At 47.0% G+C, this 23,481-nt stretch overlaps 5 protein-coding genes and 1 long non-coding RNA gene across 8 annotated transcripts; 4 read left to right on the forward strand and 2 right to left on the reverse strand.

Annotated features, from left to right (window-relative positions):
* Positions 1-68: 68 nt before the first annotated feature.
* LOC26532254 (uncharacterized) lies at positions 69-14,663 on the reverse strand. Of its 3 annotated transcripts, none has more exons than XR_004468787.1 (3): positions 14,581-14,663; positions 445-1,457; positions 69-388 (listed from the first exon to the last, which is right to left on the reverse strand). It is a non-coding gene; the product is annotated as an uncharacterized lncRNA (long non-coding RNA). The 3 variants fall into 3 exon arrangements; XR_001452289.2 differs by lacking the exon at positions 14,581-14,663 and adding an exon at positions 2,553-2,623; XR_001452292.2 differs by lacking the exon at positions 14,581-14,663 and adding an exon at positions 1,506-1,824.
* On the forward strand, positions 1,947-5,294 carry LOC4804825 (transmembrane protein 164). The gene is made up of 5 exons (XM_001361290.4): positions 1,947-2,185; positions 3,608-4,002; positions 4,065-4,257; positions 4,313-4,413; positions 4,472-5,294. Exons 2-5 carry the CDS (start codon positions 3,667-3,669, stop codon positions 4,889-4,891), a joined length of 1,050 nt encoding a protein of 349 aa, XP_001361327.2. The 5' UTR covers positions 1,947-2,185; positions 3,608-3,666; the 3' UTR covers positions 4,892-5,294.
* On the forward strand, positions 5,741-13,995 carry SCAP (SREBP cleavage activating protein). Its single transcript, XM_001361291.3, has 7 exons — positions 5,741-6,941; positions 8,320-8,688; positions 8,794-8,977; positions 10,297-12,571; positions 12,641-12,843; positions 12,900-13,254; positions 13,324-13,995. Exons 1-7 carry the CDS (start codon positions 6,658-6,660, stop codon positions 13,500-13,502), a joined length of 3,849 nt encoding a protein of 1,282 aa, XP_001361328.2. The 5' UTR covers positions 5,741-6,657; the 3' UTR covers positions 13,503-13,995.
* On the forward strand, positions 14,616-17,146 carry Strica (Ser/Thr-rich caspase). The gene is made up of 3 exons (XM_001361292.4): positions 14,616-16,066; positions 16,123-16,534; positions 16,592-17,146. The coding sequence occupies exons 1-3, from the start codon at positions 15,010-15,012 to the stop codon at positions 16,656-16,658; spliced, it is 1,536 nt and encodes a 511-aa protein (XP_001361329.2). The 5' UTR covers positions 14,616-15,009; the 3' UTR covers positions 16,659-17,146.
* Positions 17,147-17,290: 144 nt separating this feature from the next.
* Pngl (N-glycanase Pngl) lies at positions 17,291-19,854 on the reverse strand. Its single transcript, XM_033378265.1, has 7 exons — positions 19,396-19,854; positions 19,236-19,333; positions 18,337-19,172; positions 18,173-18,257; positions 17,995-18,091; positions 17,415-17,928; positions 17,291-17,384 (listed from the first exon to the last, which is right to left on the reverse strand). Exons 1-6 carry the CDS (start codon positions 19,766-19,768, stop codon positions 17,519-17,521), a joined length of 1,899 nt encoding a protein of 632 aa, XP_033234156.1. The 5' UTR covers positions 19,769-19,854; the 3' UTR covers positions 17,291-17,384; positions 17,415-17,518.
* Positions 19,855-20,740: 886 nt separating this feature from the next.
* Positions 20,741-22,544, forward strand: Act42A (Actin 42A). The gene is made up of 2 exons (XM_004444253.3): positions 20,741-20,899; positions 21,039-22,544. The coding sequence occupies exon 2, from the start codon at positions 21,061-21,063 to the stop codon at positions 22,189-22,191; it is 1,131 nt and encodes a 376-aa protein (XP_004444310.1). The 5' UTR covers positions 20,741-20,899; positions 21,039-21,060; the 3' UTR covers positions 22,192-22,544.
* Positions 22,545-23,481: the final 937 nt, after the last annotated feature.

The following is a 23,481-nucleotide window of genomic DNA, read 5'->3' on the forward strand; positions in this document are numbered from 1 at the left end:
CACTATTTGTAATCGGGATAGTTTCCCCGGTATAGGATACAGCAAGGATTATTTTTCAATAGTTTTATTTATCATAACTTAGCCTAGTAATAATAAATAAACATGTGGAAAACATTTGTATCTACTGTCTTAATATATAATCGCGTAAATCCTTAAACCTAACAGCAACGATAATTATCTAGAATCTAGTAGCCATAGTCAAAGTCCTTGTCGTCGCTGGCCATGTCGAAGGATAACGATGGCTCGTTAGGTGATACGATTCTGTCTAGCTGGGATAGTCCTCGGTATGTCTCGAATACGCCTCGGTAATGCTTGGATAGGACTCCGTGTGGCGGGGGGAAACCGGATACGACTCAGCTTCTGGCAAAGCGTAGGTTACAGAAGTCCTCTGTGAAGGAAGATTTATTTTAAAATATATCTACAATTATATACTGATTCACTTACGCTTCTCGAAGCTGAAGACCAGCGTTTGATTCGGCGGCGTATGAATGGTGGGGTTGCTGGAATTATTTCCCGTGGGCGTGAACCAACAATTCCGCCGTCGATCACCTGTTCCTGCTGCAGCGGATGTGACGCCACATTATCGACTCAGCAAGACAGCAGCGTCATGTTTTTTCAAAAATTTGTTTAAAAATTGTGGGGAATTATTAAGGTTACATTTCATAAATTAAAGACAAAACAATATATAAAAAAAACGGGAATCTGAACAAATTAATTCAAAACAATGTATGATAATGCCCCAATACTAAAATGATACAAAAAAAAGTATGTTCTTTAATATAAAAATCTAAATATGTAACCTTGTACCAGATTCATATGTAGCTGTACATAAATGCAGTACATTTTACATTTTACATTACTGGACTCGTTGGCGCCGCCACAGGTAATAGCACAGGAGACATGGAGATCAGCGAAAGTTTTCTTTTGGAACGGGCTGCATCTAATATTAGGTAAATATAAATTTACCTTAGACCATTGACATTTTATTTAATGTTGAATGAGATGATATGAAAATCAATACTTTGGTTTTAAGAATAAACAATTTACCGGCAGGTTATGGTTAATCTGTAAACCATGAAATCGTCTGGACAAAGCGCAATCTTATCAAGGCAATAGTAGCGCTCTCCGTTTTGATTGCCAATTTAAAAAGATAGGATTTTTATACACACACCACCTCGTAATTGATGACTATCTGTCTAGGCACATTAGTATTGCTAGCATGTGTAATTAAGTTGTTTTCTGCATTCGGCTAGTGCAATGTACATGGATGGGGACCGCAGTTGCTAATCGGCAGGGCGATCCGGGCTTGTGTTAGACTTCTGCTTTTTTTTTGCTTCTGTCTCTCATTGGCGTTGTTTTCTGCTGTTTCTCTTCGCAATTTACGGTTAATTGCAGTTACGTGTGTTCTCTTGGCGGTAACGGACACGGGAATCCGGGCTCCGGGATCAAAATTTTACCTAGGTAAATAAATTCAAGAAAGTGTATCGATCAGAGGATATACTTACATATGTGGTCAAATCTATGTATAGTAAAGTAAAGTTTGATTTGGCTATACGGATATTGCACGCCGGAAATATTACGTTGCCATGCGTTCTCTGGGTCACGCCACTGTCTCTCTCTCTCTCTCTCAGCCACTAATCCAATTTGGTGCCGACGGTTCTCAGTCACTATGAGTGCATACGGCTTTCTGCATATAGTACGTATGTACACATGTGTGCAAGTACACATATGAATATCATATGTTGCAACCCTCAGTACACAATTGTCTGCATATGATTTTTTGGCGCCCAATTTGACAGGGAGAGAGCAAAGAAAAGCTATTCGTCTCTCAGGAAAGCTCAGCACTAAGAGCTAAAGCTTGCTCAAGGACAATTAATGGCAGGGGAAACTACAGCTTAGGGAGGGAACAACTGCTGAACGGCTGCCGTAGTCGCAAACAGTCGCCCACGTCCGGCGCTATATTTCCACTCTCCGCGCATCTTTTCGTAAAAAAACTGCATCAGTAATGCAGAAAATTATGTGAATGCAGTTTGTCCGGAAGAATACGGCAAGAATTAAGCGATAATGGAAAATTGTTGATGGTAGTGTTCAAAGTTCGTCGGTTCGGTCATTTTTTGTGGGTCCGAGGCGAGCTTTGCTTAAGACCACGTGGCAACCCCAAAACAGCCCACAACGTGCGGAATAGGTAAAGGGAGGAAAAATAAGAACTGAAAAACTGAAATATCGAACTGTTTTTGAGTCTGTGGGTTCATTTGTTATCTGCGCACCGCAGAAAAAAGAATTGTGCGACCGGCAGGCAGCAAACAAATAACAACTGCAGTGCTTTTTTAATCGGTTGGGTTGTTGTTTTTGTGAAAGCTTCTTAATTGTTTAGGCCGTTTGTGGGTTGGCTTGATAATCACCGCGTTAGTGTTGTTTTCGTGTCCTGACTCTAAAAGCTCGCTCTCAACAGCGTGCTGAAGCAGTGTGTCTCCTCCTGCTCTTGACAATGAAAAGCACAACGTCAGCACCCCCCTGGCTCTCCTTCGCCCGCTTGACTTGACCATACGTACTGCGCTTGTTTTGCTATTCCTTGCACCTTCAAGTAGATAATGCGACGACGCGACTGCAGTGGCGTGATTCAGAGGCAGGTGCACGTAGGCTGTCCCTCAAAAGTGTGCTTCTAAAAACGTTGCTGGCTAAAAATACAAATGCCGCTACATGTATGCTTGTATGTACGTATGTGTGTAGATGGCCCCACTGGTAACCGTATGTTTTACCCCAGCCGGTACTTTCTAAAAAAAAAATAGCTGGGTGGTCGGGAGAAATGGATGGGGTGGCATTCAGCTCTTGGCGAATGGCCAAACGGACAGCTGCGGCAACTGTCAACGCAGACATGATTTCATACTCTTTCTTTGTGTCTCCCCGACGCTGTGCTCAATTTATTTCCCATCGCATTTGGCACCCAAAGACCACCACTCCTCCCACAATGCAATCTTATTGTCAGCCTGGTCCAAAGAATATTCAACAAGCAGCGTGTTCGCGTACGAGTGTGAGTCCAAGTATCGTACCACGCCGCTGCCTTGGCAGCAAGCCAAAAGGGTGAGAGGCCAGCGGTAATTGCAATGGAAGGGTCAGAGGAAAAATTACACACACCCCACCATCCTCGCCTGTCTGCAAACCGCTATTAACCGTTCTTTTCGAGTTTTACGACTTCCGCCGGAAAAACAACAAAAACGAAACAAACAAATCAATTGCCTGTTTCAGGCAGAAAGAGAACCGCAATGAAGGGCGTTCTGCTTGGCTCCGATTGGGCTATTTAGGCTGGGATGGGCTGGTATCCATGGATTTTTTCACTCTTTGACGCAAACGGAGTGTTTCTTACACATTTTAGTTTTAGTTTATTTTCGTGCTCTTCCATCGAGCACTGCTCCAATAATTTCATACTTCCGTGAAAACTCAAGGAAGAGTATTCCAGTCTTCCAGGCAGTGACTGCTTGTCTTTTCATTGGTACGAAATGCTGTTCATTTATAATGCACAGTCTGAGGACATGGGTTGGACAGGATCAATAAGAAACGGTTGCACAAATATTTAAATGCTTAAGCCTAAAAATCAATATTTTTACAGAACCGTAAATCAAAACCAGAAGTCAGCCGGATACCGAGAAAGGACCAAAAATACCAGCAATGGAGTGGGACTGGAGTTGGGCAGTGGGAGGCGTTACCGCCGAAGTTCCAAGGACGACGGGGCCTGAGTGCATTAACTATATGACCGATCGGAGACGCTGGATCGAAACGGTGTTACTGTCGGCGCTCTTCATCTTCATTATGCACCGGTCGTGGAAGCGTCTGGCTCCCATTAAACTGCCGCCGCTCCATGAGATTGAAAAGTCACACAGTCCCACGCGGTTGTTCCTCCTTATCGCAATGTCCATAGTCTTTGGCATTGAAATGGGCTTTAAGCTGACCGGGCAGTCGATGATCTTCGCCTTGAACCCATGCCACGTGCAGACGTGTCTGCAGGTCAGCCCTGTTATTTCGATTACCCAAAGAAACACCATCTTAATAGAATGCCCTAATTTCAGATCTATCTTCTGGCCGCCAAGCCTACAAAGACAAATACGGCAATGTTTCGGATACAAATGAGCAATCTGAACGGCCCCTTTCTAGCGTATCTCTTCCCCGAGGTGGAAGGGCGCACGTATCACTTCGAGCAGTCCACGTACTGGATACAGCATGCGCTGCTTTACATTATACCCATTTACCTTATACGAAGCGGTGAGTGACGGACTTTAATAGAAGTTTCCCTTGCTAAACGGTTTTCCTTTTTCAGGCACGTATACCGTTGAGGACCTTGGTGATTTCCATTGGACAAAAATTGGAACAGCTTTCATGCTGTTTTATCATTTCATTTTCCTCTCTCCACTCTCCATAGTAAGTCGATGAATTGCAGGTAGCTACAACGCCATTATCCCTCTGGTTTCTCTTTTAGTTTACTGGCATCAACCTGGATCATATGCTGTGCGCAGCCGTGTCTGATCCGTTTCAAGGGCCCAACTACAGACTTTTTGCTTGTTGCCATCAGGCGTTGCTCTGCCCGCTGCTCACCAAGGGAACCGTGTTACTTTTCGGCCGCCGGATTAACTCCTCTAGTGATAAAAATGGAGTTGGCGTGAGGAACGTGGGTTGTGAGACTTTGCCCGCTGCGGGGACGGAGGCTGCCATGTATCATCAGCGTAAGCAACAGGACTACGCCACATCAGAGGAGGCCACAGAGACCTTAATGCGGCATCGGTACAATGCTCAGGCAGCGGCGGCAGCATCGGGTGGAAGGCATTCGCATGATGCGGACGAAATGGCGTCCATATACGACGCGGCGGAATATAGGATGCCCACGACCAGGATCGACTAGTACAGAGCGAAAGACAGGGCCTTGCAATGATTATGCTATATTGTGTGTGTGCTCACTATGCATGTCAATTCTTGAATTACTTGATTAACTTTCAGTCCGGTCCGGTCCACGTTTTGTAGTTAGCCCCCTATATAGAAATATCGAGGATTTCATCTGGGAACTGAAAGGTGTACATAACATACAATTAAGGCTACAAATTCATGCTCACTGAGGTTATACTTCTAAACAAAACCAAAAACAGTTTTAATATATTAAATTTGTTCAGTAGAACCCAATTCTGATAGAAAACTAATTATTACAACATTGCAATAAATAATAATTATACAAAATATTATGTATTTCTGAAAGTGTGCCTGCCTGAAAGTGAATAAAATAAATAATCAAAATTAAACTGTAACAAATGTAGTTTTGAACTGGCTTTCGTTTACATGCTTGTCAATCATTCACATTCAAACTTTGGCGCGCAGCTCTACTGTCCAGTCGACAGTCTCTCCTTTTCGTGGAGTATACAATTTACAATTAGCCAATCTTGTAGAAAATTCAATCATCATGGGATACAACTGTGTGTTCAGGGCTGAGAGTCTTATCTAGCTGGTAATCCTAAATCCTATGGACAGGGAACGATTTTCCTATTGTCCACCAGTGGGGGTTTGTAGGTAAAGAAGAAGGGCAAGATGGATATAAGAAGAATTATAATTAGTATTATTACCCGCGGTCCAGATGAAGTTTTTATCCTGTTTAAATAAAGGGCGTTTAAGTAGTTTTGTCATTGGTATATTTACGGTATATTTTGAAAATTTAGCTGTATATTTCGGTATATTTTTGAGGGTCAAACGGTATATTTTTTTGATAACTTTGCGGTCACACTGGCCGTATGTTTACATGGAACGGCCGCCGCCGCGCAGAAAATTCAGCCCCAATAAAAAAACGTGCTAAATAAAATATTAGAAAGAACGATTCATTCTGGCGGACATTTGTTCGACCTAAAATTACGTGAAATATCGAAATAAATTCTTTAACTTGCTTTATTTTCGTGCCGCAGTAAAATACGGAAATAAAGAAGTGCTTAATCAAATGAATTGAATCATTTCTTCTGATTTGAGCTATGATAATTTGATAACAATAAGCAGCGGCGGTGCTGAATATCAATTTAATTGAAAGTTCGTGGTGACAGCGACGTTGACGTCGCAGATTTTAAAAAGAATAAAACGACTGTGTCTGTGCCCCTATGTGTATAGTGTCTATGTGTGTGTGAGTGAGCGCTGAAGATGCGCGAAAACGTCAATTAATTGCAACAACAACAAAACGTGGGGCCAAAAGGTGCGAATGAAGCGCAAGAAAAAGAAAAATCAATAGAAATAGAATGCAAACCGTTGGGATTTCAGCAAGTGCTAAGGAAAATGTATCGATATAGTGGATATCAAAACGATAGAACAACAACCGCAGCAACCAAACCAACGCTATTAATAAACATAAATAATATCTCGTTGGGAGCGACCGCTGCGTCGACGTCGGCGTCTCGCCTACGCAGATGATGCGTTGCATATGAGAAATTGCGTAATTTGCCGCAACTAAATTGTACAAATCTGAGGAAAGCGTAAAATACAACTAAAGTTTGAAACAAAGTTCTTGGCCAGAGTCGAGTCGGTCGCCGTCGTCTCTCTAATTGTCAGAGTGTGTGTGTGTGTGTTTCGGCCCAAGTTCATTCTCGTGTCTGTTGGCGGGTGTGAGTGCAAGTGTTAGTGTAGTGTGAGAGAAACAACAACATGGCTGCCGCAACAGATGGCTCTGCCAAAGCGGCAGCGGCTGCAGCGTCAACGTTGCCGCGTACAACAACCACATCGACGCCGAATGGCGGCACACTAGCCGGCAAACCCCCAAATTCCGCAGCATCAGCAGCCGCATCCTCCTCCTACTCATCTTCCTCGTCGTCAGCGTCAGCAGGGCTGCCGGCCGCCGTCTCGCATTTCTACTACAAGCACGGCCTCTTCTTGTCCAGCTACCCCACGTGCGCCTCCAGTATAGCCTTTATGGCGATTTTACTTTCGTGGTTAGTCGGATTATACTGAAATTTGTACAATTTTGATTATATAATGGTGCAGGAAAAAGGCAAGCTACGAACCAGCAGGGCGGAACTAAACGACGACACACAAACGATGGACAAACTAGTTTTTTTTTTCAACTTTGGAAAATAATCAATAGTTTTGAAATAATAGTCTTATTGGGCTATCATTACAACGACACTCCAGGCCAGGCATGAGGCATGAGGCCACAGGTCACTGAACAAAAGCAACAATCTCCGATTATAGCCTGCACTCGCAGTTTGATAATATTATTGATTATAGGCGGAATTTGTTGAACCCCACACACAGAGTGTTCGAAATGCGTCCATACTAACATATACATATACAAATGCGTATATGGATGTGTGGGGACTTTTACATGTATGCATGTTAATAGATTATAATATAGCCATGAAATATTGAAAACGGATTGGCGGCGGGCCAAACTAGCCTATTGATAAAGTAAACAATTAATTTGGTTGACAATGCGTAGGATTTTGCAGTTATCTTCTCATACATTTTACCCAGCAAATAAATGAAATAAACAATGTCTAGACTTGAGGTACACCGCAAATATTCTATTCGCAAGATTTGAAGATTACTTGGAATCCCTATATTATATACAACCTAATAGTTGGCGAGGGCTTGCCCCCTTTTTTTGTTTTGATTTTCAAATAGGTATGTCCAGCACATGGCTTTGGATTTGTCCCAGGGTTGGTTGGGGGGAAACGAAAGCCGCAGAAGGATCACATTTCATTAGCTTTCCTTAGCTCAATTGCTATTAATTTATGAAGGCGGATAATCGATCCGCTGAGAAAGAGAAGGAGACGGACGTCAGCCTTTGGCACGGTTACTAATAGACAGTCCCAATCAAATCGGCTGGGATGGAGTTGTCCTTCAACTGGGGTGGAGTGTCTTTCAGCGGGATTAGCGCAATCCGATCCGATACCTGCGCTTATCAGAATCAGGGCTTGTTTTTGGTGGCAGCTGCCGCGTCTAGTAATAATAGTATGTACTTATCAGGACGCTTATCAGTGGCCAGCGACGCGGTCGCATTAGTGTTGTCTTGGGCGCAGGCAAATGGTGGCACTGCTGCCAGGCAGCCCCAACGATGGCCGATGGCCGATGGCCTGCTAACCTTGAATACATTAAAATGCGAATCGCGAATGATACACGAGTATGTACATATGTATAAGTTTTAGACGTTTAGCGCCGACGATTGGGCGAGCCCTGGGAATGCTTGGGACACGCGTTAGATGACGAACCGCTGAGAGCAAACACGCGCCAGGTCTTAAAATAGCGAACCAGTCGAGCACTCGAGCCAACCAACTAATCTCCCTCACTCTCCTCGCCCTGTTCTGATAGCTATCCGCTGATCAACATACCGTTGCCGGGAACCATACCCACAAAGATAGTGCTGCCCTACGAGGCCGAGTCTCTGTCGGCGTACAATCATAGTGGAGCGTCGACGCCTTCCGTTGCCCCACTCGACCCCGATCCGCCGCCTGCTGCCCCGGCGCACCACCTCAATGGGAGTGCCACAGACCGCAGCCTGCCACCGCTGCTGCCCTGGGCCCAGAGCAGTCCAGCCCTCTTCTACGTCCAGCAGATCACACTGCGAGCTAGCGTGCTGCCCTGGAGCGATGGGATGCAGCTAATGGATGCGTTTCGTGCGCCGCTCTACGAAGTTTTTAAATTGCTCGAGATTGTGCGCAATCATCAGAGCAGCGAGACGTGAGTACCCCAATAAGCCCTGCCACTGTCAGACACCGTCGGACTAATTGAATCAAATTTCGTCAACGTCAACGTAATCGTAATCGTAATCGTAATCCTCCACAGCCAGCGCACACTCGAGCACAACTGCCTTCATGTGGAGAACGTGAAGCGCGGGGTCCAAGGGCAGCTGGATCAGATCTTCCCCGAGTACGGCTGCTTGCTGCTCTCCCCGGCCAACCTCTGGACGCAGAACGCTCAGAACTTCACTAGAGACACGAATATTCTGAACACGATATTTCAATATCATGTAAGTGGTCAAGCATCCGCACCCGTAGCCGCAGCCGCAACCGCAACCGTAGAGGATGGATGCGACAGTCGGTTGTCGTCGAGCAGCCTAATGCATTTTGTCTGTCCATTCGAACTGCATGCACATAATAGGCCCCAAATTGTTTAAACACTCGTGTCTGAGAGGAAAATGTGTTGGCCTAACTCTCGGGCGCTGCGCGTGTCTTATCAGACAAATTTGACTGAAGCTGAGTCACACGGAACGTGGAGCATGAATATGTAGACGCCACCTGTTGGATTCGGGACCCAGAGAATTGTAGGCATAGGCATAGGCCAGAGAGGCCCTGCAGTCCATCGGCATTTAGCATCGGCACTGCAAACATTATAGTTTCGCGAGTGTCGACTGTCGAGTCCCGAGTCGACTGCATTATGCATAGCTTTTTCCAAGTCTGGACTGGAGACCTTTGGTATTCCACATGTACATATATGCATGCATTTACTTTAACCTAACGAGGTATCTAACCCTAGTAATAGATCTCCGCTCGAGAGTACTTACGCTAAGTACCCCCCATACATGCATGCCTCCAGTTCCAGATACGTACTCGTACAGTATATACATACATATGCAGGTATCAGATTGTGTATCTCTCTGATTGAGTGGATGATTCACCCTTGACGCGATTTGCTTTGACAATAGCTCTTTGCCGTGTGTGTACACATGGATTTTTAAATATTTCATTGCCTGTCTTTGAGCACATGCCGGCCGCTTGTATCCCCATCAAAGCCTGGAACTGGTTGACCAATTAGCCAACTCTCCTCCCGCTTTTTCGTAGTATTCCCGTCTGCCTCTGTGCCCGCTCTCTTCGTATTTCGCAATGGAAACTTTTCTGTATAAATAACTTTAGAAGCTCACCTCAAATAAAGTGATGTGATGCCATGGCCATGATAATGAAAAAGTTCAAGGAAATTGGGAAAATAATTCGAATGGAGATAGCAAACAGTATCAACAAAATACGATTAGTTCTCTATACTATACCATATACTATATATATAGTATGTTTATACTATGCTCGCAAGAGGGAGTTTCTGATATTGATATAATGAGGGGATCTACATATTTATTCCGACCTGGGAATGGTTGATAAGAGGCTTACCAATTAACTGGCAAATCATATCGATTAACTTGACTCAGAAATGCTCACAGCGCAAGATTATTATTCGTCCGTTAATCATGGGGAAGTTTATATTTAGCTTGCATTTCCCCTTACGAGGATTGCGCGCTGCATGGTGCAGGCTTTGATCGATAACTGATAATCTCATCTGCTGCTGTTGTCGTTTCAGAATCTGCAAAAGTCAAAGGTATCCATAGCGGAAATGCTCTTTGGCCTGCCCTTGCAGGACACGGGCTTCAAGCGCTACCCGCTGCGGGCACGCGCCAGGATAATTCAGTATGCCCTGACGCTGGTGCTGAAGCACAACGATGTGGACTACCTGGAGACGCTGAAGGAGAAACTGCTGCGCTATTATCCGGCACTGCCGGTGGCCGCTGCCGGGGAAGAGCCGTCGACCATAACGTACATCTTCTATCCGGGAGAGTACAGGATGTGGGAGCTGGTGCCCTACACAGTGGCCTTCGTGCTGGTGTTCGCCTACGTGTACTTCTCCGTGCGGAAGATCGACGTGTTTCGGTCGCGATTCCTGCTGGCCCTGTGCAGTGTCATCACCACCGCCGGCAGCCTGGCCATGTCCTTGGGCCTGTGCTTCTTCTTTGGCCTGACCATTTCGCTGCAGTCGAAGGACATATTCCCCTACTTGGTCATTCTGGTGGGCCTGGAGAACAGCCTGGTCATCACGAAGAGTGTGGTGTCCATGGACGAGACGTTCGACGTGAAGATTCGCGTCGCCCAGGCACTGAGCAAGGAGGGCTGGCACATCTCCAAGACGCTGCTCACAGAGATCACCATTCTGACCATTGGCTTGGCTACCTTTGTGCCCGTCATCCAGGAGTTCTGCATCTTTGCTATCGTCGGACTGCTCTCGGACTTCATGCTGCAGATGCTGCTCTTCTCCACCATCTTGGCCATGAACATCAAGCGGGCCGAATACACCACGGAGGCCAAGCACCTGCCCAAAATGATGCTCAGCTGCACTCAGGGAGCGGGACGGCAGGATTTCCGTTTCTTTGGGGCCGCCCCGACCCTGGCGCCATTTGTGCCCGGCTCCTTTCAGCGTTCGCAGTCCCATCCGAAGCTTTGCTTTGCCGACGCTGCCGCTGCCGGAGAGCGTGTAGGCCTGGTCAATGGCCACGGTCACTCTACCCAGGAGCAGCGCATCCCCAAGCGCATCAAGATCGTCAACTTCTGGGCTCGCACGCGTTTCTTCCAGCGCGCCTTCATGGTCTGGATGATCGTGTGGATCTGCTCCATCGTGTACAACTCGGGTTGTCTGGAGCAGCTCTTCACCATGCAGAGTAACGGGACCATGACTGGCACTCTGGAGCTGCAGCGCCGCCTTCAGGCGGGTCGCGGAGCAGTCAGCAGCTTCTTCGAAGGACTGAAAGCGGACGGGCATCGAACCGCAACCAGCCCCCCCAGCAGCAACGGGCTTAGCACTCCAATGGAGGCGCGTCCTGAGAACGAGATCAACGAAACGGCCGAGGATCTGCTGCGTCTGCGGTATCCCAACTTTGACCAGAACTATTTTCTGTCGAATTTCCACTGGTCCACGATCATGAAGCAGTACAACATCTCGCTGAGCGGCCACTACGTGACGCTGCTGCCTACTATCAGGCTGAGCCATGCCATAGCGCCGGAGCAGGCCACTCTTCTGCGCAATCCCCAGGAGCAGCTGCAACAGAATTTCCAGTGGAAGGCTCTGGCTGCTGCACTCGATCCGCTGGACTTCAACGATGACGATGTTCGCCGAGAGTCCCCGATGGTGATGGCCGGTGGAATGCCGCTCGTACCCAAAAGCCCCATGGAGATATTCTTCGCCATCCTGCTGTGCTGCATCAGCATCTTCGTGCTCTGCTACACGATGGTCGTATTCTATCGATGCATCTGCACCAGAAACTACGCCGAGTGGCGTTCCAGCTGGAACGAGTCCGAGGCTCCCCACAAGAAAACCGAACAAATACTCGAGGGCGTTCCCACCCAGATCGCCGGCCACAAGCACCGCATCGAATGCCTGGTCTCCGACGGAGCCTACATCATAAGCTGCTGCCTCAAAGGACAGATCCGCGTGTGGGACGCGCGCAGCGGCGAGCAGCTGGCGAGTATCGGGCGATCGGAGATGCAGATCTCTCAGCCCCGACAGGACGGACAAACCCTAGTGCGGAAGCTGCCCATCTCGCCTGTGTGGTGTCTGGACTACTTTGATAATCTCATTGCCGTCGGCTGTGCCAATGGCCGTGTGGAGCTGTGGGAGTCCCCGGCAGGCGTGCTCAAGTGCGCCTACCAAGAGGATGCCAAGCGCAACCAGGGCATCACACACATCCATTTGAACGGGGATCGTGTGATTGTAGCGCGCCTTAACGGACGCCTCGATTTCTACCGTCTGGAGACATACTACAAGGGCAAGCAGATCGACTGGGGGTTCACATCCGCGTACAGACGCAGTAAGTATGCCGCAAGTGCAGGCCATAACTGAAGCTGTATTTAACTACTCTTGCTTTCGCTTCGTTCAGCACACGTGCGGACTGGTTCGACTGGTAGCCTGGGTCTGATGATGCAGCCTCAGCAACGCTGCCAGGACGCAGTGCAGAAAACCACCAAGGAGGAGATGAAGATCACGCTGGAGGGAGTGCGACTCGCCCATCAGCAACCCATTACTTGCATGCAGGTGGTCAACGACATGGTCTTCACCGGTAGCCAGGATCACACCTTAAAGGTAGGTCTCATTTCCTCATACTGTCACACCATAAAAATGCGCTCTCCTCTCTCCAGGTATATTGTCTCAATAAATCGGATGCGGAGTACACATTGCATGGACACTGTGGACCCATAACCTGCCTGTTTGTTGATCGCTGGCAGCCGGGCACTGGCGGTTCAGGATCGCAGGACGGCCTCCTCTGTGTCTGGGATCTTTTTACGGGCGCCTGCATGTATAACATCCAAGCCCATGACGGTGCGGTCAGTTGTCTGGCCTGTGCACCCAGCTACGTGATCTCGCTGGGCACAGACGAGCGGATCTGTGTGTGGGAGCGATTCCAGGGCAACCTGCTGACTACCATCAACATCTCCAATGCATATTCGAGTCTGCTGATGCTCACGCCGTCGCTGCTTGTGACCAGCAAAATGGGTAGGTGCCTTCGTCAGATTTCTAATTGAAATGTCTAGCAAATAAATAATAATGTGTTAATTCTGGCAGGATCTCTGATCGTCTGGGATGTACGCACCGGCCAGCCGGCTCGCGAGGTCAAGCTGGACTTTGACAACCTCCAGCTGTGCCCCAAGACCATGATGCTTGCCTGCGACTCTGTGGTCTGCGACTATGGCAACGAAATACGCGTGGTCCGATTCCCAATTGTGGCCGACAAGTGCCACTGAGAGCGCAAAGGGAGAGGAATTCTAGATGAAGCCAGCACCTACATACATAGACCTAGGTTAACTTTCGGATCTGTCTCGCCTTGAACTCCCTAATCTACCTGTGTAGCAGGGACCTTCATTTACGAACTAATTAAAAAACCAGTGGCGTTGTCTTTTAACATTTTAAACTATAGCTTTGACTATAAGTTTCGAGTACGTTTTTAATCATAATACTTGTACACTGATGGATGTCTGCTAACTCCAGAGATTGGCGGTTGCCTGCTGCAACTTCGATAGGCTAAATGCATAACTACCCCGAATTAACAATGATTAAAATATTTACCAATATAATATATATACATATATTTTTGCATAGCTACATTTACTGTATTTACATAGTGTCTTACAGCGCCTAAGAATAACATTAAATGACGAAATGTTATATATAATACAATATTTATTAGAATCACCTACGCTTAATTTTCTATATGGAAATAAAACATGAACGAAAATAACCGAAATCTGTTCAAATATGTGTTTGTCATAAACGGAAGTTCTAGGGATTTCCGCCGAAAGCCTCATAGAATAATGGATGAAGATTTTCTACTTGTGGAATCTTAAGCCTATGATAAAGCTAAAATCGGAATACCGTACATAAATACATATGTATGTATCCATGGAGCATGTATGGATCCGTGTCGTGTCGCCGCAGCGTCTGTCAAAGTATACCAATATTCTCACGAAAAGCTGTTCTCAGTTTTAAAATAAAAAACATCCGGCAGAGAACGAAATGAACAGAGAGAGTAAGAAAGAAGCGGGAGAGAGGTCTCTCAGCCGAGATCGAAAGCTGTCCGATCAGCTGTGTTTGCTTACACATAAAGATTATACATACGCATGCACATGATACACACATATATACGTACGTACAGTTCTTGGAAATCGGTGTTCTTTGTCAATAAAAAGAAGAGAAACCAGGCAACGATGAATAAGAAAAAAAGAACAAAACAATTGAACGAAACAACAACAAAAAAGCCACAAATACATGCATGTTTATGTATGTGAATGTGAATGAGATATTACCCATTAAATATCTGCATACCTGTTTTCAATTCCAAATCGCTTGGTTAGTTAGTAGCAAAGCTTGGAGCTATTTGGAAGAGAACTTTCATCACATTTTGCTTAAGAGAAGAAACTTCCGCGAGCGTAGCGGGTTGGCTATCGGATTGTAGGAGAGAAGAAGGAGACCCCCACTGATAACACACGCAGTCGCGATAATTGGAGCACTGGCGTAGTCGCGGGGAGGTGGATACAATCAGACCACCCTTACAGTCGATCCCCGCTGCACGTACTCCTCTTTCTCCGCACAGGGAGCGACAGTGGGAGCATTAGTAATCGCACGTTATCTTTAAGCAGAGTAAATGTGCAAAAAAATTTGTAGCCGTCAGTGTTAAGAGAAGCATTGGCCCCAGCGGACCGGATAGCGCAGCTTTCAATCGCGAGTGAGATATAGATACGGAGCTTGAGAAAAATGGGTTGGTGGGGCAAGAAGAGGGACGATCCGGAAACGGACCGCTCCAGCGGATCAACTAACAGCCAGGCTCTGGTGCTGCAGGATCCGCGCACGCGTGTGAAGACCACCAGCGCCGCCACAGCGACCACCAACACGGCGGTGCAGAACTCGACGATAACGGACAGAAACAAGCAGACTATCACCTTCTTGTCCACTCGTCAGACGGTGACGCATACGCAGAGAGCGCTTATAACGGAAACCACGACGCGGCGCACGCCGAGCCAGGCCGAGCTGGAGCAGCTCTTCGCGCAGATGAGAATGGGAAGCGATGGCGCAACGACGACCACCACCACGACAACTACGCGCGGCCGACCACCTAGTCTGAACGGCGTTGCCCTGCGCTCCACGCCGTCCTTCAAGGCCACTACAAACAACAAGCGCTCCAGCACTGTGCTCAAGACGGAACACACAACGGTGACGAAGAAAAACGGACGCAACGTCACCCAGCACCTGGAGACACAGCGTGTAGATCTCAAGACCAAGGGAAAGCCCTCTTGGCCGGCATCATTTTTTGCATCGACAAGCTCCGGCGGCACATCCGAGCCCTACGTCTCACCCTACGCCCAGAAGCCAAGTCTGGCCATTACATACGTGTCGCCTTATGCCAAGTCCACCACAAGTCCAACCTCAACCTCAAGTACCAGCTCCGTGGCTAGTGCTCCAAGTTTTGGAGCTTTCAAGCCGGCTGCCAAGCCCCTGTTCTCCACAGCTGTGCCCAGACCGTCCACAGGGGCCATACCCAAGACAAGCGTAGGCGCCCGAGACGCTCAGGGGATCGTGAAGCCAAAGTTGTTCGCTGGAGTTGGCACAACCAAGCCAATCGTGGCCAAGACCAAGCTGAAGCCCGCCCGAGTCTACATCTTCAATAACGAAAAGTTCGACAGCAAGAACGAGTTCCGTTCTGGCAGTGCCCAAGATGTCAAGGTTCTGCGCACCACCTTCGAGCAGTTCAAGTGCAAGGTGGAGGTCATCAAAGACGCCACACTGGCCACCGTCAAGAGTACGGTGAGGATGCGTAAGTGGCAAGAACGTACGATACCAGACCAATGCTGTAATTGTTCGTATTTTCAGTGGAGACAAAAGACTTCGAGGATAAGAGTGCCCTAGTCCTGGTGTTCCTAAGCCATGGAACGCGTCACGACAGGCTTGCTGCCAAGGATCTCGATTACTCGCTGGACGACGATGTCCTCTTCCCGATATTGCGTAACCGTACGCTGAAGGACAAACCCAAAATGTTGTTTGTCCAGGCCTGCAAGGGCGCCAATGAACCGGGTGGCTTCATGACAGATAGCGCCCAGCCGAACGGATCTCCCAACGAGATTCTCAAGTGCTACAGCACCTACGAGGGCTATGTTTCCTATCGCACTGAGGATGGCACTCCCTTCATCCAGACCCTTTGCGAGGCTCTGAACAGATCGGGCAAGACAACCGATATCGACGGAATAATGATGAGTGTGCGAAGCGTGGTGAAAATGCAAACAAAGTGAGTACAAAATCCCTCTTTCAAACTGTCGAATCTAAACGTAATTCCATTTTCCAGAGACGGCCAAATCCCATCTGTCACCAGCACCCTGACCTCAAAATACGTTTTCGGAGATTACGTCTAAGCTGCTAATAGTATTATTATTGAATCGACATAGCCCTATATCCACATAGATTTAATTTATAAACTGTATTGCAAGCGAAAGTGATTATACCCTTGCAGAGGGTAGTAAAATGTATACCCTTAAGTTTCCAATGCAGCGAAGGAGCGAAGATGCTCGAATAGCATCAGCCATGTCATTCCGTTTTAAGGACTCAGTCTGTTCAGCTTGGAAAGATCCGTCGACAAAATCCACACACACACATTTCTTTTTTAAGATTCGCACCATCAAGTGACCCATGCGAAACCATCCAGCCAATCCCAGGCAGGAACGCAGGAACGCAGCCCTAGACCAACTTAAAAACCCTACTGATGCAAGGGTATCAAAATCGTCGGTCCCCGAATACTCTTCTTCAAATGATTATCATAACTTCCAGGGGAATCGCTACTACATATCTTTATGATTCATTGAAAAGAAAATTTGATTCTACCAATGTAGATTAATAGAAGGAAGGAAGTGTTTTATACTTATCAGATAGCAATGGAATTTGGGAATGTATTATTATTTGGGGTGTATTGTGTGTTGCATGATAAAGGAAAATACTTTTATAGCCGTTTTTCCAAATTGTATATACTAGTATACAAACAAGGACTGCATAATTTGCTTGATGTTCGCTGTGGCATGCACTTTAATTTTAATTATAAACGACGCGGCACTTGGTACCTTGTCCATACAGACGTACATACATACATATGTACATATATGTACATATGTACATACATACACATATGTTATAGGTTATTATAGTCAATATTTGTATCCAGACTGGCATATATATATATATATTCATATTTACAATTATACTGGAATTTCGTTGGGAGACTCTAGTGTAGTTCTACCTGAAGATCGAAGGGATATTCCCTTGAATTTAGACTCTGTCTAAAAAGTTGCGTGTGCTGCCACGCCACATCGCCCTTTCCGCCCATCAGCTTGGCCACGACCTGAAATTCACTAGAGTTCTCAATGAAAGTCTTTCCATCGTTGGTTTGAACGGACACGTCGATTTTTCCTTCACCAAATGTTTTCGTTTCGAATACTAGTTTGTAGGACTTGACCTTAAGATTGGTCTTGGTGAGATCAAATTTCCAAATGATCTCCGCACAATCTGTGTCCTCCAAGCGCGCCAAATATGCCATTTTCCAATCGCGCTCTACTTTTCGATAAATATTCTTCGAGGAAAATTGAGCACTTTGCCACGTTTTATAGGTATTCAGCAAAGTGATCTGTCCGTCATCTTCGAGAGTATGGAATACATACAAAATTACATTGCAATAGGCATAATTATAAGGAAGAGACCCACCTTTGGTGTAGCGTTCGTATGTGTCTGTGGCACAGCTGTAGCGCAAATTGAGCTGGCATTTCTTCAGCTCAGCTTCGTTGGGAGAAAACACAAAAATCTGCAAATAAATAATGCATTCATTCAGATCGCATGCACATACGTACAGTATGTGTAAAGCGGACAAATGCCGGCTACTCACGTTGGTGAATGTGTGCTCGCCACGCGATTGCCGCCACGACAAGCTTCCTGAGCTCCGACCTTTAAGCTCGTTGTCTGTCGGTTTGCTGCGTAATTGGGAAAGCAAAAACAGCGTTGCGTTGATATTTAATTGGAATGTTGCAGTGAACAGGCTTAAATGCTTACCGTTCAAGGGTCAAACCAATGACCTCAAACATGTTTCGCTGACTGAGGAACTTTTTCCGTTCTGCGCTGCAGTTCTGCTGCCGCTTTTCTCGAATGGCGTTGAGCGTCTGAATCAGCTCCTTTTCATCACATAGCTTGCGCAGCTTCAGAATCTCTTGGTGATTGTTCGTATAGCGCCAGGTCACATCTTGAGCATCGTCACGGGAATAGGCAAACACATAGTCAATCCCACGCTTCCAGCCGTGCTGATACATGAGCGGCGAGTCCACTACGTTATCCGAGGGGTCCACGTGTAGCCAGCGCATTTGCGTCTCCGAGAACACCTCAGTCCACACATGATCGAAATGGGAATGCACCAGGCGCGCATCGTAGTCCAGGCAACGGCACAGGAATGTAAAGCAATTGGCGTACTCGCCGCATCGGCCCTTCCGCGACACCAGGAGCTGGGAGATGTCGTTGTAACGATAGAACTTGCTTTCCTGGCCACAGCAGACGTTGACTTCGACACGGACATCTCCTTCCGTCTGCGTGCGGCGCAGCTTGCTCTCCTCGCTGCCACACACCTGGCACTGGATGTTGTTGACCCACTCAAAGAACTGCGTGTTGAACCAATTCGTCAGCTCAACCAGCAAGAGATCGCGAATGCAAGGCTCTTTCTCGCTGCACTCCCCAGAGGCGATAAGGTCCTGCATGGCCATCATCTTTTCGCTCGCCTTGGAGGTAAGGTCGTCAACGGGAATTAAGCTCCGGCCAGTTGCCAACAGAAGCTCGTCCTCATACTGCATGACGGCATCGGAATAGAGCTCCAGCGACTGCAAAAATCGATTGGACGTCCTCTGCAAAAACAAATCAAAATTACCTTCCGACTGTGATCAATCAACGTGCAAATGTGTGCTTACCAGCACTCGCGGAAAGGTTATGCGCTGGCGATAGGGCACCGATGTCTTTATGAACAATGGCGAAGGAGTGCTGCAGGCGGCTTTGGGATGAGCTGGACCTGAGGAGAAGCCACAGAACCATAGTAAATGTACATATCTTGGGTAAATATACAATTTTTACTTTTTGGCATAGCTCCACTAAGCCAAGCAGTGCGGCGCTCCCTCAGAACATCGTAGTACTTCTGAATCTGCTGCAAGGAGACCTCACCGGGCAGAGTATACGAGTTGGAGCTGGGGGTGTGTCTGAAGCCGATGGCATAGAGCAGCTTCTCGCAGCCCGGTAGGGAGAGCAACTTCTCTTTGATGGCCTTGTTATCCAGCCGTATTGTCCGGAACTTTGTGTTGTTCGGCTGCGAGAGAACGTTCTCCAGCAAAACCAACAAAATGCGCACCGCCTCGAGATAGGCGTTTTTCACATTCTGTTGCTGCTGCTCAGTAGATCGGGTGGTCTTCGGCTCTATAAAGTGCACACACTCCAGGTTAATGTCCACCATGTTGATGCCGCCGTCTGGGATTCGTGTTTTTCTTGCTGTTTGGAATGGGGGGGGGAGGAATTGTGGGTGGCAGCAGTGTGGCCGCGGAATTATCGTTAAAATATACCGTCCGACCCTCAGAAATATACCAAAATATACCGTCTCATTTAAAAAATATACCGCAAATATTTTGACAAACTCAAGTTATATTTTACATATTCCCCGTTTTTGATATTCCGTCGAATATTACTAGCTATATAGAATTATCCGATAATTTTATCCGATTAATGAATCAATTTTCTACTTGACCGGCACATTAAATACTTGGCCCTTGATTGTTTTTGCCTTAATTTTTGTTGCTCAACATAGCGACTCGTATGATGGAAACCCGAGCTTAGCCCACTTAAGCCCCCTATATTTAAATAGTTCAACTACTCAAGGTAAATGGCGGAAAATATTAACAATTGTACATTCTTATAGATCCATCCTATCCTTCCCTTTAACTTGCCAAACCCCACGAATCTTTCATATGAACTGCGCTAAAGGAGCTAAGGATTTTAGTTAGTCAATATCAAAATTGAGCATCCCCTACGTTTTATTACTTTTTATTTGTTTGACCTTCTTTGCTAAAACTTTTTTTAGGCAAGATCCAATAAAAGCAAGTATTTAAAATAAACCAGTCAAGAAGAAAATTGATTGAGTAATCGGATAAAACTATGTGGGCTGGACTAAGGGTGCTATCTAGGCAGTAATATCAAATCGAATATCAAAATCGAGGAATATGGCTTCCAATCTTCGATGGAGAACGATTAACCCATTGTAGACCAAGAAGCTATTTTAATATTCCACCGAAAATAATTAAAATTTAATAGTTTTAGCGCAGTTCAGGTGAAAGATATCGTGTTTTGTTGTAAGTTCAGAGCAAAGATTGGCATGGATCTACAAGTACAGTAATCTATATCGCCATTTACCTCAAGTGCTTCACTTGTTTAAATGGAGGGGGCCTCAGTGGGCTCAAGCTTGCGCAGCGGGAAAGACGAAAAGCGAAAAAACTAGGCGTCGGTCTACCACTTACAAAACTTTTCTCAGCGAGCTCAGTTTGGCCGCAGCGGAATACCGAAAAAGCAGTCGTCTCTTCCATTTCCTTAAAAGGTAATAACTGTGCCTGTCTCTTTGTTAAACTGTGCGTGCGCGTTGTGGCCGTCTGAGACTGGGTATAGACCCGAGCTGTGGTGTTCTTGTTGAGCGTCGATTAAAGTGTACATATTTGGCATTTGTTTTTCCATTGCAGAACTTAATCAATCTACATCATAATGTGTGACGAAGAGGTTGCTGCTTTGGTCGTCGATAACGGTTCCGGCATGTGCAAAGCCGGCTTTGCCGGTGATGACGCACCCCGTGCCGTTTTCCCATCGATTGTCGGCCGTCCACGTCACCAGGGCGTTATGGTGGGCATGGGACAGAAAGACTCCTATGTGGGTGATGAGGCACAGAGCAAGCGTGGTATCCTCACTCTGAAGTACCCGATTGAGCACGGCATTGTGACCAACTGGGACGACATGGAGAAAATCTGGCACCACACCTTCTACAATGAGCTGCGTGTTGCCCCCGAGGAGCACCCTGTCCTGCTCACCGAAGCACCCTTGAACCCCAAGGCTAATCGTGAGAAGATGACTCAGATCATGTTCGAGACCTTCAACACTCCTGCCATGTATGTGGCCATCCAGGCTGTGCTGTCTCTGTACGCGTCTGGCCGTACCACAGGTATTGTGCTCGACTCTGGCGACGGTGTCTCTCATACTGTTCCAATCTATGAGGGTTATGCCCTGCCCCATGCCATTCTGCGTCTGGATTTGGCTGGTCGCGACTTGACCGACTACCTGATGAAGATCCTGACTGAGCGCGGCTACTCGTTCACCACTACTGCCGAGCGCGAAATCGTGCGCGATATCAAGGAGAAGCTCTGCTACGTCGCCTTGGACTTTGAGCAGGAAATGGCCACCGCTGCGTCCAGCTCCTCGCTGGAGAAGTCGTATGAGCTGCCCGACGGACAGGTCATCACCATTGGCAACGAGCGTTTCCGCTGCCCCGAGGCGCTGTTCCAGCCCTCATTCCTGGGAATGGAGGCCTGTGGCATCCATGAGACCACATACAACTCCATCATGAAGTGCGATGTGGACATTCGTAAGGATCTGTACGCTAACACCGTGTTGTCTGGCGGCACCACCATGTACCCGGGCATCGCCGACCGCATGCAGAAGGAGATCACTGCCCTGGCTCCCTCCACCATGAAGATCAAGATTGTCGCTCCACCAGAGCGCAAGTACTCCGTCTGGATCGGTGGATCCATCCTGGCTTCGCTCTCCACATTCCAGCAAATGTGGATCTCCAAGCAGGAGTACGACGAGTCCGGCCCATCCATTGTTCACCGCAAGTGCTTCTAAATCGAAGCTGCGGCTGCAGCTGATGCTGGGCGTGGTCATGGTTGTGTCTTTGTCTGTGCTCAGCCATCACATGGTTGAATATTTGGCAGAGTACATTAACAACAATAGCAGGCGCACACAACACCAGCTCCTGCCAGATGAATGCATTCCAACTACTTTTTAGACGCAAACTTTTACATTCTTCATAAGCAATCCCCCCATTGTGTTCTATTCGAAATTCCAATGAATGTGAACATTCATTCATTTTTGGCATTTACTTTGCTTCCATGCATTTGTATTACAATTACACATACCATACCATTAAATACTTGTAACCGCTTAAAATCATTAATAAAGCGAGTAAAGAACTGAAGCATCCAAGCGATTCTCAATGTCTCAAAGTGTTCACATAATCGTATATGGCATGACTAAGGCCAGCCAGCGATCGCTGGAAATGAAGTTTTGCTGTGGGTATGCGGTCATTCGGCTGGTATGCCGTGGCGAGGGCGTCGACGGCGATAAAGCGCCTGCTAATAAGGCAAGTCAACCTCTTCTAATTTTAACCAAAGGCAAACGGCAGGGAAAACATCAGTTTGCAGGAAATCGTCTGATAACCAATCACTTGGCTAACTTGTGCCTCATTCCTCTTGTTTGCGATTGCTGCTGCTGCTCACTCGCATGCGGGTGTGATTCAGCACGGTCTCCACTCCACCACACTTGGCTTCGGTCCGCTTATCAGGCCTGGCGTCGACCCCGCCCCAGAAGACTTAGCGGTATTTCCACGTTGATTGATTACAAATAGAGCATGTGAAAGCCAAAACAGTTGCGGCTAGTATTACCTTATAAGGAAGAAACAGAATAGGGGAGAAACACACTCGCACTCGCCATCGCAATCGCAATCGCAATTGCAGTCACAGTCGTATTGAACAACTGAAAATCGAAGCGAAAACACTATGGCTGTTGACTCACACTCAAATGTTTGGAGTCGTCATCAAGTGGCATTGTTTATTTGTAATCATTCAAGCACGGCGCGGCACGGCACTCCCCATCTCCCCCCCGTCGCCATCTCCATCGGGAGTGCAGTACAATCGCGCGACATTTTAGGCGGGGCTCTCGGACAAGTCCAATTGTTTTATTCGTAATTTAGCTGCGATCTAGCCCAGAGACTTACAATGACCAAATTCAATCAACTATGGCAAGAAATCGATTAGGGGACGCACTGACTGACCTGACCGACTGGCCGATGATGCTCGTATATGGGGCCTACCGTAGATCAAAGCGAAGCTTTTTAAAAATATTTATTTTACTTTA

This window comes from Drosophila pseudoobscura, chromosome 3 (assembly GCF_009870125.1).
Source record: "Drosophila pseudoobscura strain MV-25-SWS-2005 chromosome 3, UCI_Dpse_MV25, whole genome shotgun sequence".
Lineage (NCBI taxonomy): Eukaryota > Metazoa > Arthropoda > Insecta > Diptera > Drosophilidae > Drosophila > Drosophila pseudoobscura.

Excerpts from the sequence above, each read along its gene's own strand:
- LOC4804825 (XM_001361290.4), top strand. The coding sequence starts at position 3,667 with ATGGAGTGGGACTGGAGTTGGGCAGTGGGAGGCGTTACCGCCGAAGTT. Across the intron at positions 4,003-4,064 it reads ACGTGCAGACGTGTCTGCAG|ATCTATCTTCTGGCCGCCAA; the intron begins GTCAGCCCTGTT and ends CCCTAATTTCAG. Across the intron at positions 4,414-4,471 it reads TCCTCTCTCCACTCTCCATA|TTTACTGGCATCAACCTGGA; the intron begins GTAAGTCGATGA and ends TTTCTCTTTTAG.
- Strica (XM_001361292.4), top strand. The coding sequence starts at position 15,010 with ATGGGTTGGTGGGGCAAGAAGAGGGACGATCCGGAAACGGACCGCTCC. Across the intron at positions 16,067-16,122 it reads CAAGAGTACGGTGAGGATGC|TGGAGACAAAAGACTTCGAG; the intron begins GTAAGTGGCAAG and ends TCGTATTTTCAG. Across the intron at positions 16,535-16,591 it reads GTGGTGAAAATGCAAACAAA|AGACGGCCAAATCCCATCTG; the intron begins GTGAGTACAAAA and ends TCCATTTTCCAG.
- Act42A (XM_004444253.3), top strand. The coding sequence starts at position 21,061 with ATGTGTGACGAAGAGGTTGCTGCTTTGGTCGTCGATAACGGTTCCGGC.
- SCAP (XM_001361291.3), top strand. The coding sequence starts at position 6,658 with ATGGCTGCCGCAACAGATGGCTCTGCCAAAGCGGCAGCGGCTGCAGCG. Across the intron at positions 8,978-10,296 it reads ACACGATATTTCAATATCAT|AATCTGCAAAAGTCAAAGGT; the intron begins GTAAGTGGTCAA and ends TTGTCGTTTCAG. Across the intron at positions 12,844-12,899 it reads GCCAGGATCACACCTTAAAG|GTATATTGTCTCAATAAATC; the intron begins GTAGGTCTCATT and ends TCCTCTCTCCAG.
- Pngl (XM_033378265.1), bottom strand. The coding sequence starts at position 19,768 with ATGGTGGACATTAACCTGGAGTGTGTGCACTTTATAGAGCCGAAGACC. Across the intron at positions 18,092-18,172 it reads GCGAGCACACATTCACCAAC|ATTTTTGTGTTTTCTCCCAA; the intron begins GTGAGTAGCCGG and ends ATTTATTTGCAG. Across the intron at positions 17,929-17,994 it reads ATACGAACGCTACACCAAAG|ATGACGGACAGATCACTTTG; the intron begins GTGGGTCTCTTC and ends ATACTCTCGAAG.